We start from the raw sequence: 16,803 nt of genomic DNA, 5'->3' as shown, positions 1-16,803 counted from the left end.
TTTTCTATTAGCCCTGATAAAAATAAAACATTTGGGGCTAAAACAACATTTAAGTGGAAAAAATGTAATTATTCTTTCTTCACCGCCCCAAAATATAAAATTCTTTGAGGCACATGTGGCGTCAATGATCACTGCACCCCAGATGAATTGTGACATGTCACCCTCAAACCATTACAGCAAAATCTGAACTCCAATATGGTGTCTCTCCCCTTCTGAGCTTTGCACTTTGTGTCTCAAAAGTCATTTCCCCATACATATGGGGTATCAGCGTAGAAATTGGGCAACAATTTTGTGGTCCATTTTCTACTGTTACCCTTGCTTACCACACATCTAGTTATATTCCTTATGGGGGTCTAGCTTCCAAAATTGGGTCACTTGTGGGGGTTTCCACTGTCTAGGCACATCAGGGCTCTCTAAATGCGATATGGCGTCTGCTCTTGATTCCTGACATTTTTGCGTTCCAAAAGCTTCAGAGCCTTGCCATGCAACCAAACAGTAGTTTCCCTTCAATATAGGGTATCTGTGTACTCAGGAGAAATTTTGGGGTCCATTTTCTCCTGCTACCCTTGTGAAAATAAAAATAAAAATGGAGCTAAAAGAGAATTTTTGTGGGAAAATAGTTTTTTATTTTTACAGCTCAACTTTATAAACTACTAGGAAGCACCTAGAGGTTCAAGGTGCTTACCAAACATCTAGATACATTCCCTGAGGGGTCTAGTTTCCAAAATGGGGTCACTTGTGGCGGGTAACATTTTTGTGAAAAAAGTAAAATATTCTTTTTTTCCCCTCCATATTCCATTAACTCCTTTGAAGCGCCTGAAGTGTTAATAAGCTTCTTGAATGTGGTTTTGAGGATATTGAGGGGTGAATTTTTTTTAGAGTGGTGTCACTTTTGCTTATTTTCTGTCATATAGGCCCCTCAAAGTCACATCAAATATGATGTGGTCCCTAAAAAAATGGGTTTGTAAATTTTGTTGTAAAAATAAGAAATCGGTGGTTAACTTTTAACCAGTCTAACTTCCTAACCCCAAAAAAGCTTAAAAAACTGTACTGCTGTAAAGCAGACATGTGGGAAAGTCTTAGTTACTTACCGGTAACTTTATTTTTCGGAAGCCTATGACCGCACCAGGAGAGAGGGGTTCCGCCCTTCAGGAACAGGAAACATACAGATACAAAAGGGCGGCACCTCTCCCATGCATCATTTGGATTACAGAGTTTGAGTGTACCACCATGGTTAATGGCAAATAATATGAACAATACTTAAAACCCGACTGTCACGGATCCCTCTCCGTGTTGCTACCAGTTTGTCACGTACCCGCTCTCAGCACGCAACCCGGGGTTGCGCCTGCAAGGGTTAATCTATCTCCCCTGTTATGTTTGCTAATGACAGGTGTTATGAAGGCAATCCAGAAACACAGTGTGCTTAGCGATCAGAGCGCACACAGTGATCTGACAAATACCCAAAAATACAAGAACGAGCTCTGAGACGTGGAAACTCTGTAGACTGCACACCTGATCCTATCCTAAACACAACTAAAAGCGGCTGTGGAATGCGCCTAACAACTACCTAGGCAACTCGGCACAGCCTAAGAAACTAGCTAGCCTGAAGATAGAAAAATAGGCCTGACTTGCCCCAGAGAAATTCCCCAAAGGAAAAGGCAGCCCTCCACATATAATGACTGTGAGTAAGATGAAAAGACAAAACGTAGGGATGAAATAGATTCAGCAAAGTGGGGCCCGATATTCTAGGACAGAGCGAGGACAGTAAAGCGAACTTTGCAGTCTACAAAAAACCCTAAAGCAAAACCACGCAAAGGGGGCAAAAAAAACCCACCGTGCCGAACTAACGGCACGGCGGTACACCCTTTGCGTCTCAGAGCTTCCAGCAAAACAAAAGACAAGCTGGACAGAAAAAAAACAACAAAAAAGCAAAAAGCACTTAGCTATACAGAGCAGCAGGTCACAGGAACAATCAGGAGAAGCTCAGATCCAACACTGAAACATTGACAAGGAGCAAGGATAGCAGCATCAGGCGGAGTTAAGTAATGAAGCAGTTAACGAGCTCACCAGAACACCTGAGGGAGGAAGCTCAGAAGCTGCAGTACCACTTGTGACCACAGGAGTGAATTCAGCCACAGAATTCACAACAGTACCCCCCCCCTTGAGGAGGGGTCACCGAACCCTCACCAGAGCCCCCAGGCCGACCAGGATGAGCCGCATGAAAGGCACGAACAAGATCGGAAGCATGAACATCAGAGGCAAAAACCCAGGAATTATCTTCCTGAGCATAACCCTTCCATTTAACCAGATACTGGAGTTTCCGTCTAGAAACACGAGAATCCAAAATCTTCTCCACAATATACTCCAATTCCCCCTCCACCAAAACCGGGGCAGGAGGCTCAACAGATGGAACCATAGGTGCCACGTATCTCCGCAACAACGACCTATGGAATACATTATGTATGGAAAAGGAGTCTGGGAGGGTCAAACGAAAAGACACAGGATTGAGAACCTCAGAAATCCTATACGGACCAATAAAACGAGGTTTAAATTTAGGAGAGGAAACCTTCATAGGAATATGACGAGAAGATAACCAAACCAGATCCCCAACACGAACAAGATCAAATTGTCCACTACCTGAGTCCAGATCTGCTGCAACCTATCCACCACAGAATCCACACCAGGACAGTCCGAAGACTCAACCTGTCCTGAAGAGAAACGAGGATGGAACCCAGAATTGCAAAAAAAATGGAGAAACCAAAGTAGCCGAGCTGGGCGAACTCAGCCAACGGCAAAAAGGACACCCAATCATCCTGGTCTGCAGAAACAAAACATCTCAGATATGTTTCCAAGGTCTGATTGGTTCGTTCGGTCTGGCCATTAGTCTGAGGATGGAAAGCCGAGGAAAAGGATAGGTCAATGCCCATCCTACCACAAAAGGCTCGCCAAAACCTTGAAACAAACTGGGAACCTCTGTCAGAAACAATATTCTCAGGAATGCCATGCAACCGAACCACATGCTGAAAGAACAAAGGTACCAAATCAGAGGAGGAAGGCAATTTAGCCAAGGGCACCAGATGGACCATTTTAGAAAAGCGATCACAGACCACCCAAATGACTGACATCTTTTGAGAAACGGGAAGGTCAGAAATGAAATCCATCGAAATATGTGTCCAAGGCCTCTTTGGGACCGGCAAGGGCAAAAGCAACCCACTGGCACGAGAACAGCAGGGCTTAGCCCTAGCACAAATCCCACAGGACTGCACAAAAGTACGTACATCCCATGACAGATGGCCACCAGAAGGATCTAGCCACCAACTCTCTGGTACCAAAGATTCCAGGATGACCAGCCAACACCGAGCAATGAAGTTCAGAGATAAGTTTATTAGTCCACCTATCAGGGACGAACAGTTTCTCTGCTGGACAACGATCAGGTTTATTCGCCTGAAATTTTTGCAGCACCCGCCGCAAATCAGGGGAGATGGCAGACACAATGACTCCTTCCTTGAGGATACCCGCTGGCTCAGATAAACCCGGAGAGTCGGGCACAAAACTCCTAGACAGAGCATCCGCCTTCACATTTTTAGAGCCCGGAAGGTACGAAATCACAAAGTCGAAGCGGGCAAAAAATAACGACCAACGGGCCTGTCTAGGATTCAAGCGCTTGGCAGACTCGAGATAAGTCAAGTTCTTATGATCAGTCAATACCACCACGCGATGCTTAGCTCCTTCAAGCCAATGACGCCACTCCTCGAATGCCCACTTCATGGCCAGCAACTCTCGATTGCCCACATCATAATTACGCTCAGCGGGCGAAAACTTCCTGGAAAAGAAAGCACATGGTTTCATCACTGAGCAATCAGAACCTCTCTGTGACAAAACCGCCCCTGCTCCAATCTCAGAAGCATCAACCTCGACCTGGAACGGAAGAGAAACATCTGGCTGACACAACACAGGGGCAGAACAAAAACGACGCTTCAACTCCTGAAAAGCTTCCACAGCAGCAGAAGACCAATTAACCAAATCAGCACCCTTCTTGGTCAAATCGGTCAATGGTTTGGCAATGCTAGAAAAATTACAGATGAAGCGACGATAAAAATTAGCAAAGCCCAGGAACTTTTGCAGACTTTTCAGAGATGTCGGCTGAATCCAATCCTGGATGGCTTGGACCTTAACTGGATCCATCTCGATAGTAGAAGGGGTAAAGATGAACCCCAAAAATGAAACTTTCTGCACACCGAAGAGACACTTTGATCCCTTCACAAACAAAGAGTTAGCACGCAGGACCTGAAAAACCATTCTGACCTGCTTCACATGAGACTCCCAATCATCTGAGAAGATCAAAATGTCATCCAAGTAAACAATCAGGAATTTATCCAGATACTCACGGAAGATGTCATGCATAAAAGACTGAAACACAGATGGAGCATTGGCAAGTCCGAACGGCATCACTAGATACTCAAAATGACCCTCGGGCGTATTGAATGCAGTTTTCCATTCATCTCCTTGCCTGATTCTCACCAGATTATACGCACCACGAAGATCTATCTTAGTGAACCAACTAGCCCCCTTAATCCGAGCAAACAAGTCAGATAACAATGGCAAGGGATACTGAAATTTCACAGTGATCTTATTAAGAAGGCGGTAATCAATACACGGTCTCAGCGAACCATCCTTCTTGGCTACAAAGAAGAACCCTGCTCTTAGTGGTGATGACGATGGGCGAATATGTCCCTTCTCCAGGGATTCCTTCACATAACTGCGCATAGCGGCGTGTTCGGGCACGGAAAAATTAAATAATCGACCTTTAGGGAATTTACTACCAGGAATCAAATTGATAGCACAATCACAATCCCTATGCGGAGGTAGAGCATCGGACTTGGGCTCTTCAAATACATCCTGATAATCAGACAAGAACTCTGGGACCTCAGAAGGGGTGGATGACGAAATCGACAAAAATGGAACATCACCATGTACCCCCTGACAACCCCAGCTGGACACCGACATGGAATTCCAATCCAATACTGGATTATGGGTTTGTAGCCATGGCAACCCCAACACGACCACATCATGCAGATTATGCAACACCAGAAAGCGAATAACTTCCTGATGTGCAGGAGCCATGCACATGGTCAGCTGGGCCCAGTATTGAGGTTTATTCTTGGCCAAAGGTGTAGCATCAATTCCTCTCAATGGAATAGGACACCGCAAAGGCTCCAAGAAAAACCCACAACGTTTAGCATAATCCAAATCCATCAGATTCAGGGCAGCGCCTGAATCCACAAACGCCATGACAGAAAACGACGACAAAGAGCATATCAAGGTAATGGACAGAAGGAATTTGGACTGTACAGTACCAATGACGGCAGACCTAGCGGACCGCTTAGTGCGCTTAGGACAATCAGAAATAGCATGAGTGGAATCACCACAGTAGAAACACAGACCATTCAGACGTCTGTATTCCTGCCGTTCAACTCTGGTCATAGTCCTATCGCACTGCATAGGCTCAGGTTTAACATCAGGCAGTACCGCCAAATGGTGCACAGATTTACGCTCGCGCAAGCGTCGACCGATCTGAATGGCCAAAGACAAAGACTCATTCAAACCAACAGGCATAGGATATCCCACCATGACATCCTTAAGAGCCTCAGAGAGACCCTTTCTGAACAAAGCTGCCAGCGCAGATTCATTCCACTGAGTGAGTACTGACCATTTCCTAAATTTCTGACAATATACTTCTATATCATCTTGACCCTGGCACAAAGCCGGCAAATTTTTCTCAGCCTGATCCACTGAATTAGGCTCATCGTACAGCAATCCGAGCGCCAGGAAAAACGCATCGACACTACTCAATGCAGGGTCTCCTGGCGCAAGAGAAAATGCCCAGTCTTGAGGGTCGCCGCGCAAAAAAGAAAGAATAATCAAAACCTGTTGAATAGGATTACCAGAAGAATGAGGTTTCAAGGCCAGAAATAGCTTACAATTATTTTTGAAACTTAGAAACTTAGTTCTATCTCCAAAAAACAAATCAGGAATAGGAATTCTTGGTTCTAACATAGATTTCTGATCAATAGTATCTTGAATTTTTTGTACATTTATAACGAGATTATCCATTGAAGAGCACAGACCCAGAATATCCATGTCCACACCTGTGTCCAGAATCACCCAAATGTCTAGGGGAAAAAAAAAAGTGAACACAGAGCAGAAAAAAAAAAAAAAATGATGTCAGAACTTTTTCTTTCCCTCTATTGAGAATCATTAGTTTGGCTCCTTGTACTGTTATGTTTGCTAATGACAGGTGTTATGAAGGCAATCCAGAAACACAGTGTGCTTAGCGATCAGAGCGCACACAGTGATCTGACAAATACCCAAAAATACAAGAACGAGCTCTGAGACGTGGAAACTCTGTAGACTGCACACCTGATCCTATCCTAAACACAACTAAAAGCGGCTGTGGATTGCGCCTAACAACTACCTAGGCAACTCGGCACAGCCTAAGAAACTAGCTAGCCTGAAGATAGAAAAATAGGCCTGACTTGCCCCAGAGAAATTCCCCAAAGGAAAAGGCAGCCCCCCACATATAATGACTGTGAGTAAGATGAAAAGACAAAACGTAGGGATGAAATAGATTCAGCAAAGTGGGGCCCGATATTCTAGGACAGAGCGAGGACAGTAAAGCGAACTTTGCAGTCTACAAAAAACCCTAAAGCAAAACCACGCAAAGGGGGCAAAAAAAACCCACCGTGCCTAACTAACGGCACGGCGGTACACCCTTTGCGTCTCAGAGCTTCCAGCAAAACAAAAGACAAGCTGGACAGAAAAAAAACAACAAAAAAGCAAAAAGCACTTAGCTATACAGAGCAGCAGGTCACAGGAACAATCAGGAGAAGCTCAGATCAAACACTGAAACATTGACAAGGAGCAAGGATAGCAGCATCAGGTGGAGTTAAGTAATGAAGCAGTTAACGAGCTCACCAGAACACCTGAGGGAGGAAGCTCAGAAGCTGCAGTACCACTTGTGACCACAGGAGTGAATTCAGCCACAGAATTCACAACACTCCCCTCTCTCAATCCAGCATTCAATCTCTGTCCTATGCTGTAATAGGAGCATAAATCACACACCGACCCAGGCCACACACCCGATCATACACGCCACCACAACTCACTGAACACACGGGCGATGAGTCCCGGAAATTTACTACTACTGTCTGCCACTCATAAGGCTATCACACAGTTTAAGGTTATGGATTCTTTAGAACATACGAGGTTCAACTTGTTAAAGTTTTATGGTTTAATACAAAAAGGTTCAGAGCTTACAGTAAAAAAGAATGTAAAAATATGGTAATAAAAAGACATACAGGTATGCAAAACAGTATAAAATAAACAGGAGAGAACTTACAGAAATAGCTAACTTGTAGTCTGCCTTTTCTTCCTTGAGGGGGGTTAAATATGGACTGGAACACATCAGCTTTCCAGGCAGCCCTCACATGTGAACAATTCTGAATGTATACAAGCCTAATTTATAGAGTCACCATGGAGGTCAGATTTCTAGACCAACCCCTCAAGTTGATATTCTAATTGCTTGTTTTTGATTGGACCACGGCCGCGCGCCCAATGAATATATTTTCTCCGAGATCCTTTGTGTAAAGCTTCCTACAGACAGATAGAGTCAGGTTGTAATTGACATCTCTCTTCCAAAGAGCCGAAGGTGTGAAGCACTTAAGGTACCGTCACACTAGACGATATCGCTAGCGATCCGTGACGTTGCAGCGTCCTCGCTAGCGATATCGTCCAGTGTGAGAGGCAGCAGCGATCAGGCCCCTGCTGTGATATCGCTGGTCGGGGCAGAAAGTCCAGAACTTTGTTTCGTCGCTGGATCTCCCGTTGACATCGCTGAATCGGCGTGTGTGACGCTGATTCAGCGATGTCTTCGCTGGTAACCAGGGTAAACATCGGGTTACTAAGCGCAGGGCCGCGCTTAGTAACCCGATGTTTACCCTGGTTACCATCGTTAAAGTAAAAAAAAAAAAACGCTTCATACTTACCTACCGCTGTCTGTCCCCGGCGCTGTGCTTCTCTGCTCTGGCTGTGAGCACAGCGGCCGGAAAGCAGAGCGGTGACGTCACCGCTCTGCTTTCTGGCTGCCCGGCGCTCACAGCCAGAGCAGAGAAGCACATCGCCAGGGACAGACAGCGGTAGGTAAGTATGAAGCGTTTGTTTTTTACTTTAACGATGGTAACCAGGGTAAACATCGGGTTACTAAGCGCGGCCCTGCGCTTAGTAACCCAATGTTTACCCTGGTTACCGGCATCGTTGGTCACTGGAGAGCGGTCTGTGTGACAGCTCTCCAGCGACCAAACAGCGACGCTGCAGCGATCCGGATTGTTGTCGGTATCGCTGCAGCGTCGCTTAGTGTGACGGTACCTTTTCTCTCTTTCCTGGTCCTTAGCTAGGCCCCCTGGTGAGATTGGAGACAGAAGTCTGCTGTTTCAGGAAAATACATATTAACACCTGGGCGAGGCCTGCAGCCTTCAGGACAGATGTTAAATTATTACTAGTCACATAATAAACCTATACATAGTTCACTTTATCCCAAGCACTAACAGCTGGGTCGTCAAAGGGGTATCTCCGCTTTAGAGCTGGGGGTAAGGAGCCCCTTTCTTACGGCCTCTTCCATTCCCAGAGAATCAGACTCTGAATTTTTTCAGTCAAGGGAAAGGATCTATGTTTCCTCTTATCTGGCCCAATAAAACATGATGTCCTGCATGGAAAGTTCTGGCCTGAGCTCTACCCCAACCCCATTGTTTCTCTAACCTCCATCACTAATTTGCCCACGTGGTCCAGGAGGAAGCAGAAGCGGCCAGAGTCTTCCTCAGATGAAGAAGATAAGGGAGAGGAGTCAGAGGAATCCTCCTTCCTTATCCAATCAGCAGAAGAATCTGATTCATGAAAGTCTGTCTTACGCTCCTTTCCCTTTCCTCTGGACCTCTCCCCTTGGGACAGGGACCTCATGGATTCCCTTACTTCTACATAGTAACATAGTTAGTAAGGCCGAAAAAAGACATTTGTCCATCCAGTTCAGCCTATATTCCATCATAATAAATCCCCAGATCTACGTCCTTCTACAGAACCTAATAATTGTATGATACAATATAGATCTACGTCCTTCTACAGAACCTAATAATTGTATGATACAATATTGTTCTGCTCCAGGAAGACATCCAGGCCTCTCTTGAACCCCTCGACTGAGTTCGCCATCACCACCTCCTCAGGCAAGCAATTCCAGATTCTCACTGCCCTTACAGTAAAGAATCCTCTTCTATGTTGGTGGAAAAACCTTCTCTCCTCCAGACGCAAAGAATGCCCCCTTGTGCCCGTCACCTTCCTAATGATCTCCTTTACGTTTTTGGTGATGTTGGGAGTTTCTTCTGCTAGAGGGAATAAGCGAGAGGCAATGTAATCTATTCTAGAAACTTGTGCCGTTCCCCCTTCCGGAGACCTCACCGTCTGCTGGACACAGGGGTAACATAATTGGTTCGGAAAAGAGTCCGGTAGAGGGCCTGTATCCAGGTCAGCAAGTCATGGGTGAGTGGCCCGCCTCTCCTCAATCTCCCGCTCCCGGCATATGTGCAGCCCCTGGTAGAATGCTGGGACAAGAACCTGCCCAGGACTCTGACGATTTCCAACCCTGGTCGCTGTCAGAGGCCCCACCACGCGCGCAGTGCCATCTTCCACAAGATGGCCGGCCGGCCAACCCAGACGCACTCTCTGGCTCCGCCCCAACGTCACCACGGCGATCTCCGCTAAATACAGCGAACTTATCAGCGGACCGCCCAGGAACGTCAGAGGACACATACCTCTGGCGTAGGCCCATCCGGAGATTGTAATCCTCCAGACACCGCTCCCTGCTGCTTGCTCACAGACGTGCAATCCATCAAGGACCACCGTGGCTCTTCCAGGAACCCCACACCGGCCAAGGCAGGGGACCCCCTCTCCCTGAGCCACCCAACCGGGCCTGGGATCCAATGCTCCTCGCAGGTATCTGTAGGAACCGAGTCTCATCAGGAACAGGAAACCAACTGTGGGAGAGGTGCTGCCCTTTTGTATCTGTAGGTTCCTGTTCCTAAATGGCGGATCACCTCTCTCGTGGTGCTGTCGTGGGAGACCAAATAAATGTTATTTATTAACAGTTTTGCGTCACTTATCTCTCTCTGATTTAAAGGCACAAAAATAAAAATGTTGAAAATTGTGACATTTTCAACATTTCTGATATATTCACAAATAAACAAGTCATATTGAACAAATTTTACCAGTATCATGAATTACAATATGTCACAAAAAAAACAATCTCTGAATCCACGTGAGTGTTAAAGGGTTCTAGAGTTATTAACATAAAGAGACAGTGGTCAGATTTAAAAAAAAAAAAAAAAAAATGAGGCTCGGTCATTAACGTGCTGTTATGGTAAATACTTTATACTCTGCATTGATTATGAATTTGACAATTTATATATTTTTAATAATTTAGTATTTTAGTTTTAGCTTTACAAGTGTTACTCATAAAAGCAATAACACAGGGCGTTGTCTCTGATATAGAGGTGTCTTTGTGTTAAATTTTGTCATGATCCATGTTTGGATCTGTGGCAGATCTGATTAAAACCTTTTTTCCTTTCTGGTCATCGGTGGTTATGCAGATTTCCCCCGGTGGCCGCTTGTGTCATTGCATTGCATTGCTTCTGGGCCAGCTGATGTTGGTGACCACTCCGACCATCATTCATAAGGTCACGTGATGCATCAGCAGACTGTTGGTTATACAGGTCCTTCTGGAGATCAATCAAGCAGGTGGAAGGAGTTTTCTGAGTGCAGTGGTTCTTCTGCTGAATATTCATACCTGGTGCATTACTCTGCTGTACTGTGCATTGCAGCAGAGAAAGCGAAGCGTTGTTTGCTTATACCTTGTCTGTCTAAACTTTCCCTTTGTGTTTTAATAGTGCAGTGGTGGGACCAGTGCTCTCACTAGCCAATTCCCTACCCAGGGATAGGTGCAGGGCGAGTGAGGGCTAAGGTATCCTGCTCGGCGACAGGTTGAAAGAACCTGTATAGGGACGTCAGGAAGATTAGGGCACATGTTTAGGAGAGTGCAGGAGGTGTCCATTTCCCCATTCCCTATCGCAGGGCGGCCCACCGTTGCTATTGTGTCCCTGGTGTTCCCTTGTGAGTCTCGCCGCTTTGTGACCGACCACCCGTTGGGTTGTGTCACACTTGGACCGTCACTTCGTGACAAATTGTCTTTGTTACAAAAGGTAGAGTAATGTGGGTAGAACCACTTTGAAGGAATTCAGCAGAATCCATAATTTACAACTTTGCTATTCCCAAGTAAAATATTTTCTTCCTTAGGTAATTTCCTTTCTTGTGAGAGTGTAATAAAATACTAGTTGCTTGAGATCTGAGGGCAGACAAGAATTGTACAATGACAGACACTGGATGTGTGTATCTTCTTATTGCCAATGCATCGTATTTACTTAATTTGGACTAATTACGGCAGATTTTGAAGATCATTTACATGTCAATCCAAATTAGCTCTTCTTGAAAGAAGTTACCGCGAAGGTACAAAGTGGACCGGACTTTAATGGATTAATCAAATGGAGAATTCATGGTCAGACTTGAAGATCGCTGTTCACCAGACGAAACCATTTAACTTGAAAGAGCCTTGAGCAAAGGGCAAAGATCTCAGTGCCAGATGTGAAAAACTCAGAGACTTATCCAGAGTAACCTGTAGCTGTTACGTACTAACTTAAGGGAGCCGAATTGTTATGCACACTGTGAAGAACACTGGTTCCTCCCACGTCACCAATCCATGACGTAACTGCACAGGCACAGCTCTCCAGCACCCCCTTGGTCTCTCAGGTCAGTAAGGGAACTGCACCTAGAGCAAATGGCCGCCGGGGGGACTGCCCTGTTACCCACGCTGAGTATTCTAAGATTCGCAATCAGAATAAAAGGATCAGCCCTAAATTAATTTATGGTTTAATTACCTTAATGGCGCACTAGATAATTACAAGAAATATACAGTAAAAATATACCAAGGGTTACAGTCAGAGTAAAATATAAAAATAATAGTACAAGGCTTAGAGGTATAAAGCTGGAGGTCAGTTTACCAGGTTGAAGGTCGCTTGTGGAGGCCGGAGAGCTCTGCGTTGCACAGGTACAAGACTTCTAGTTGCCGGTCAGCCCCCCAAAAAACATGTGCTTGCTCCCCTCTGGCTAGCATATGACCTGTTCCTTATTTCGTCATCATCTTCTTCTGTTGCCTCTGACTCTCCATGTGTCCTCAGCTCTTAATCCTTCTGTGTTTCTCCCCCCTGTACCTGGGTGGGCTTATAATCTCCACCCCTCAGCTTCCCTGCAGAATCTATTCCCAGTAACTAATAAATGGAATAACTTCTCTCAGGATGATCGGATCAGTACACGGGCGGTACCAGCGCATGTGGTTTGTTCTGCCGGTCGTACAGGGATCAAACCTGGACCCATTCGATCGCAGTGGGAGGCTGATCTCTATATCTCAGGTTCCAGAACTCTCACTGACCCGGGAGTTGCACTGTCAGATGTGCAATTTCTTCAGGGCTATGAGGATATTTTTTATGAGCCTGTGTGAGCCTCGGACGATGCTTCCATAATTCATAATTTCATGCTGTAGACGGTCCGGCTGGGAAGCCAATAGACGTGTCCTCCTGTAGCCATCTGACATGTATGCTTTAATTGAGCCCCCAGGCAACTCCATGCCTCATGCTGGTGTGGCTTCCTCATTCAAGCTTTGAAGTGCCATCTGCCTGCTACACTGGTCTCAGTCCATTACCATACTAAAGGGTCTTCATTCAAGTAGGAAAAAGGTGGGGGCCAGGAGTGCTCATGTCCCTGCACACGTGTGACCAGTGGAATTCTGATATGAGACAAAATGGAGTCAGGCCGATCTCTGATAGGCCAGCAATTATGCCCCATATCCAAGATGGCAGATGCTCCCTCATCACACACACTGAGGTATTTAGACTAATAAAACAAAACACAAATGTTCACAGTTGTAGGCATGCTCTTTAAATGAACTAATGCAAATGTCATGAACTGGGGGTGCTTGGTTGCCTCCCAGTTCATCAGGGAATGCATTATATCCCACTTTCCAGTTCTGGTTTAGAACTTGCAGCTCTCTGGCGCCCCTTAACCTCAGGTCAGTCAGAGAACTACACCTAGGATAGTCACCAGAAGGGTCGCCTTGTTGTGTACTGGCTATAGTGCACGGTGCAGTAAGGGCGATATGATTATTCCCAGTCTCAGGCGGGACACACACTTATAAATCTCCGTCCATCACTGCCAGAGTCTCCCCAAAGTCCAGAACACTTTGCTGGTACCAGCTCCTAGTTTTTATGATTAATATCGGGTCAGGAGCCAACCCAATCAGCAGCTTTGATTTAGTTTGGAGGATGTGGCAATAAGTTATTACAGCAAGGAAAACAAAACTAGTAAATATATTACAGCTTTTACTCCAAAAAGAAATAGGCAGTGTTTATAAAAGTATATAAAAGATGTTACAAATGAGACAATTACAGTATGTACAGGCAATTACAAAATAAAGAGGGATTAAAGATGAGTTTACATGTTTCAGTTACTGGCACGCCACGTGGAGATACTTGGTAGGGGAGGGGCAAATGTCCCAAATCATCAAGTCAAATTGCACAGCCTCTCCTGGCTGATTCCCTGGGCAAAAGACACCCTCCTCATTGAGTTTTATGATCTTATACCCCCTGATGATGACCTCAGTGAGTGGGCGGAGCTAGGGAATGTACTACCCTTGTCCAACAGTTACTAAAAACTCATAACCATCATTACTGGGGCCGCGAGGTTCGTAGAGTGACGGCGGAACCATCATTTTTCTGTGTATGAAGTTGGCATTGTTTTGTGTCTAAACATGAAGTGGCTATATGACCTGGTTAAGTAGGAATCCATTTCTCAGATTCTGCTGGTGCCAGAGCTTAAAAAACTCACTGGTAGGTGGTTCTACCGATACACATGCCAAAAATATAATCGTCCTACTTCCAGGCCTAATCTGCATGATAATATACCAGTTTAAAGGAACAAAGATCTGAAGCCATGTGCTATTACTTTTTTTCCATAACTGTATACAGGAGGGAGGGGGTGAGTGGAATCGCACACACATTCCCGAGGGAGGGGGGAAGAGAAAGATAGAATTACAAGCAGGTGGAGGAGGGCTGCAGCTTGTGAGGGGGGACTGTAAGGGGGATCCGTACTGCAGCATGTGGACTTTACACAAACCTAATGAGGGGAAGTGAAGCATGTGTGTCCCAGTAAATGCAGTGGACATTTCTCGAAGTGTACTTAGGATATGAGCATATTCATATTATCGTGACAGTAAACATTAAAAAAAAAGTGAAATTCCAGGTTGTGAGGTAGCAAAACATGAAAAATGCCAGGGGGAGGGGGGGAGAAAACTTTTGCAAGCCAATGTATGTAATGGTGGTGGTGTGGACTGCAAGGCATCAGCAGCAATGACATTTTTCCAAGGAGGTGGTGGTGGTATGGAGTGTGAGAAGTCGGTGTTAATATGATATCCAATGTGGTGGTGTGGAACATGAGGCACTGTCAGTAATGGGATGCCCGAGGAGGTGGAGCACGAGGCATCGGCTGCACTGTGAGGTTCAAATTTGATGTGGAGCCTGAGGGGTTGGCAGTAATGTGATTCCCGAGGTATACGTAGTGATGGTGGCGTGGAGCCCAATATCTATTTATTGCCAGCATGCCATTATCCTGTATGAACAGCTGTGTGAAAATCACCGACCACCGCTGACAGTTACAGACTGGTTTCCTGGGACTTCTAGAAGAGAAGGAGGTGGAGAACAGATAAGTGCACGATCTGCTACGTACAGAGACGGGGCGACCCGGAGACCGAGACGTCTGACACACCGCAGATGTAGGAACGGAACCAGATGTAAGAGCCGAAACGGGGAGCTTCTACATGACCTGGCATTGTCCTGCGTGTATGCCCTGTACACGGCGAGAGAGAGAGAGGGTCCGACAAGACCCCAGAACAGCCTGTGCCCACAGTGAGAAGGTGCAATACACAAGGCTCTACCTACCTGGTGATGGCCGAAAGCGGAGCTCCTCCACCACAACGTGCGAGTACAGATCCCGGTGTCCTTCTACATAATCCCACTCCTCCACCGAGAAATAGAGAGCGACGTCCTGACACCGGAGAGGAACCTGACAACAACGAGAGCGGCATCACCCAGAATCCTCCAGTGTATACTGTATAATCTCCCAGCAGTCTCCTCTCATCACCCAGAATCCTCCAGTGTATACTGTATAATCTCCCAGCAGTCTCCTCTCATCACCCAGAATCCTCCAGTGTATACTGCATAATCTCCCAGCAGTCTCCTCTCATCACCCAGAATCCTCCAGTGTATACTGCATAATCTCCCAGCAGTCTCCTCTCATCACCCAGAATCCTCCAGTGTATACTGTATAATCTCCCAGCAGTCTCCTCTCATCACCCAGAATCCTCCAGTGTATACTGTATAATCTCCCAGCAGTCTCCTCTCATCACCCACAATCCTCCAGTGTATACTGTATAATATCCCAGCAGTCTCCTCTCATCACCCACAATCCTCCAGTGTACACTGTGTAATCTCCCAGCAGTCTCCTCTCATCACCCAGAATCCTCCAGTGTATACTGTATAATCTCCCAGCAGTCTCCTCTCATCACCCAGAATCCTGCAGTGTATACTGTATAATCTCCCAGCAGTCTCCTCCCATCACCCAGAATCCTCCAGTGTATACTGTATAATCTCCCAGCAGTCTCCTCATCACCCAGAATCCTCCAGTGTATACTGTATAATCTCCCAGCAGTCTCCTCATCACCCAGAATTCTCCAGTGTATACTGCATAATCTCCCAGCAGTCTCCTCTCTGCTCATGCAGAATCCTCCAGTGTATACTGTATAATCTCCCAGCAGTCTCCTCTCATCACCCAGAATCCTCCAGTATATACTGTATAATCTCCCAGCAGTCTCCTCTCATCACCCACAATCCTCCAGTGTACACTGTGTAATCTCCCAGCAGTCTCCTCTCATCACCCAGAATCCTCCAGTGTATACTGTATAATCTCCCAGCAGTCTCCTCTCATCACCCAGAATCCTGCAGTGTATACTGTATAATCTCCCAGCAGTCTCCTCCCATCACCCAGAATCCTCCAGTGTATACTGTATAATCTCCCAGCAGTCTCCTCTCATCACCCAGAATCCTCCAGTGTATACTGTATAATCTCCCAGCAGTCACCTCTCATCACCCAGAATCCTCCAGTGTATACTGTATAATCTCCCAGCAGTCTCCTCTCATCACCCAGAATCCTGCAGTGTATACTGTATAATCTCCCAGTAGTCTCCTCTCACCACCCAGAATCCTCCAGTGTATACTGTATAATCTCCCAGCAGTCTCCTCTCATCACCCAGAATCCTCCAGTGTATACTGTATAATCTCCCAGCAGTCTCCTCATCACCCAGAATCCTCCAGTGTATACTGTATAATCTCCCAGCAGTCTCCTCTCCTCACCCAGAAACCTCCAGTGTACACTGTATAATCTCCCAGCAGTCTCCTCTCATCACCCAGAATCCTCCAGTGTACACTGTATAATCTCCCAGCAGTCTCCTCCCATCACCCAGAATCCTCCAGTGTACACTGTAGAATCTCCCAGCAGTCTCCTCATCACCCAGAATCCTCCAGTGTACACTGTAGAATCTCC

The 16,803-nt window shown here is 46.0% G+C and overlaps 1 protein-coding gene across 3 annotated transcripts in view; it reads right to left on the bottom strand.

Moving 5' to 3' along the window:
- Window positions 1-16,803, bottom strand: part of LOC138638953 (zinc finger protein 484-like) — a 196,140-nt gene that overhangs the window by 73,585 nt on the left and 105,752 nt on the right. For 2 of the 3 annotated variants that reach the window (XM_069728715.1, XM_069728716.1), the window contains one exon: window positions 15,144-15,267. The exons of the other annotated variant lie outside the window; for it this stretch is intronic. In XM_069728715.1, coding sequence (XP_069584816.1) covers window positions 15,144-15,267 — 124 coding nt within the window. The remainder of the gene's footprint in view (window positions 1-15,143; window positions 15,268-16,803) is intronic. 3 annotated transcript variants of the gene reach the window in all.

Source organism: Ranitomeya imitator, chromosome 5, assembly GCF_032444005.1.
Source record: "Ranitomeya imitator isolate aRanImi1 chromosome 5, aRanImi1.pri, whole genome shotgun sequence".
Lineage (NCBI taxonomy): Eukaryota > Metazoa > Chordata > Amphibia > Anura > Dendrobatidae > Ranitomeya > Ranitomeya imitator.
The sequence above is the reverse complement of the archived record's forward strand: the minus strand, read 5'-3'. Positions and strand labels throughout refer to the sequence as shown.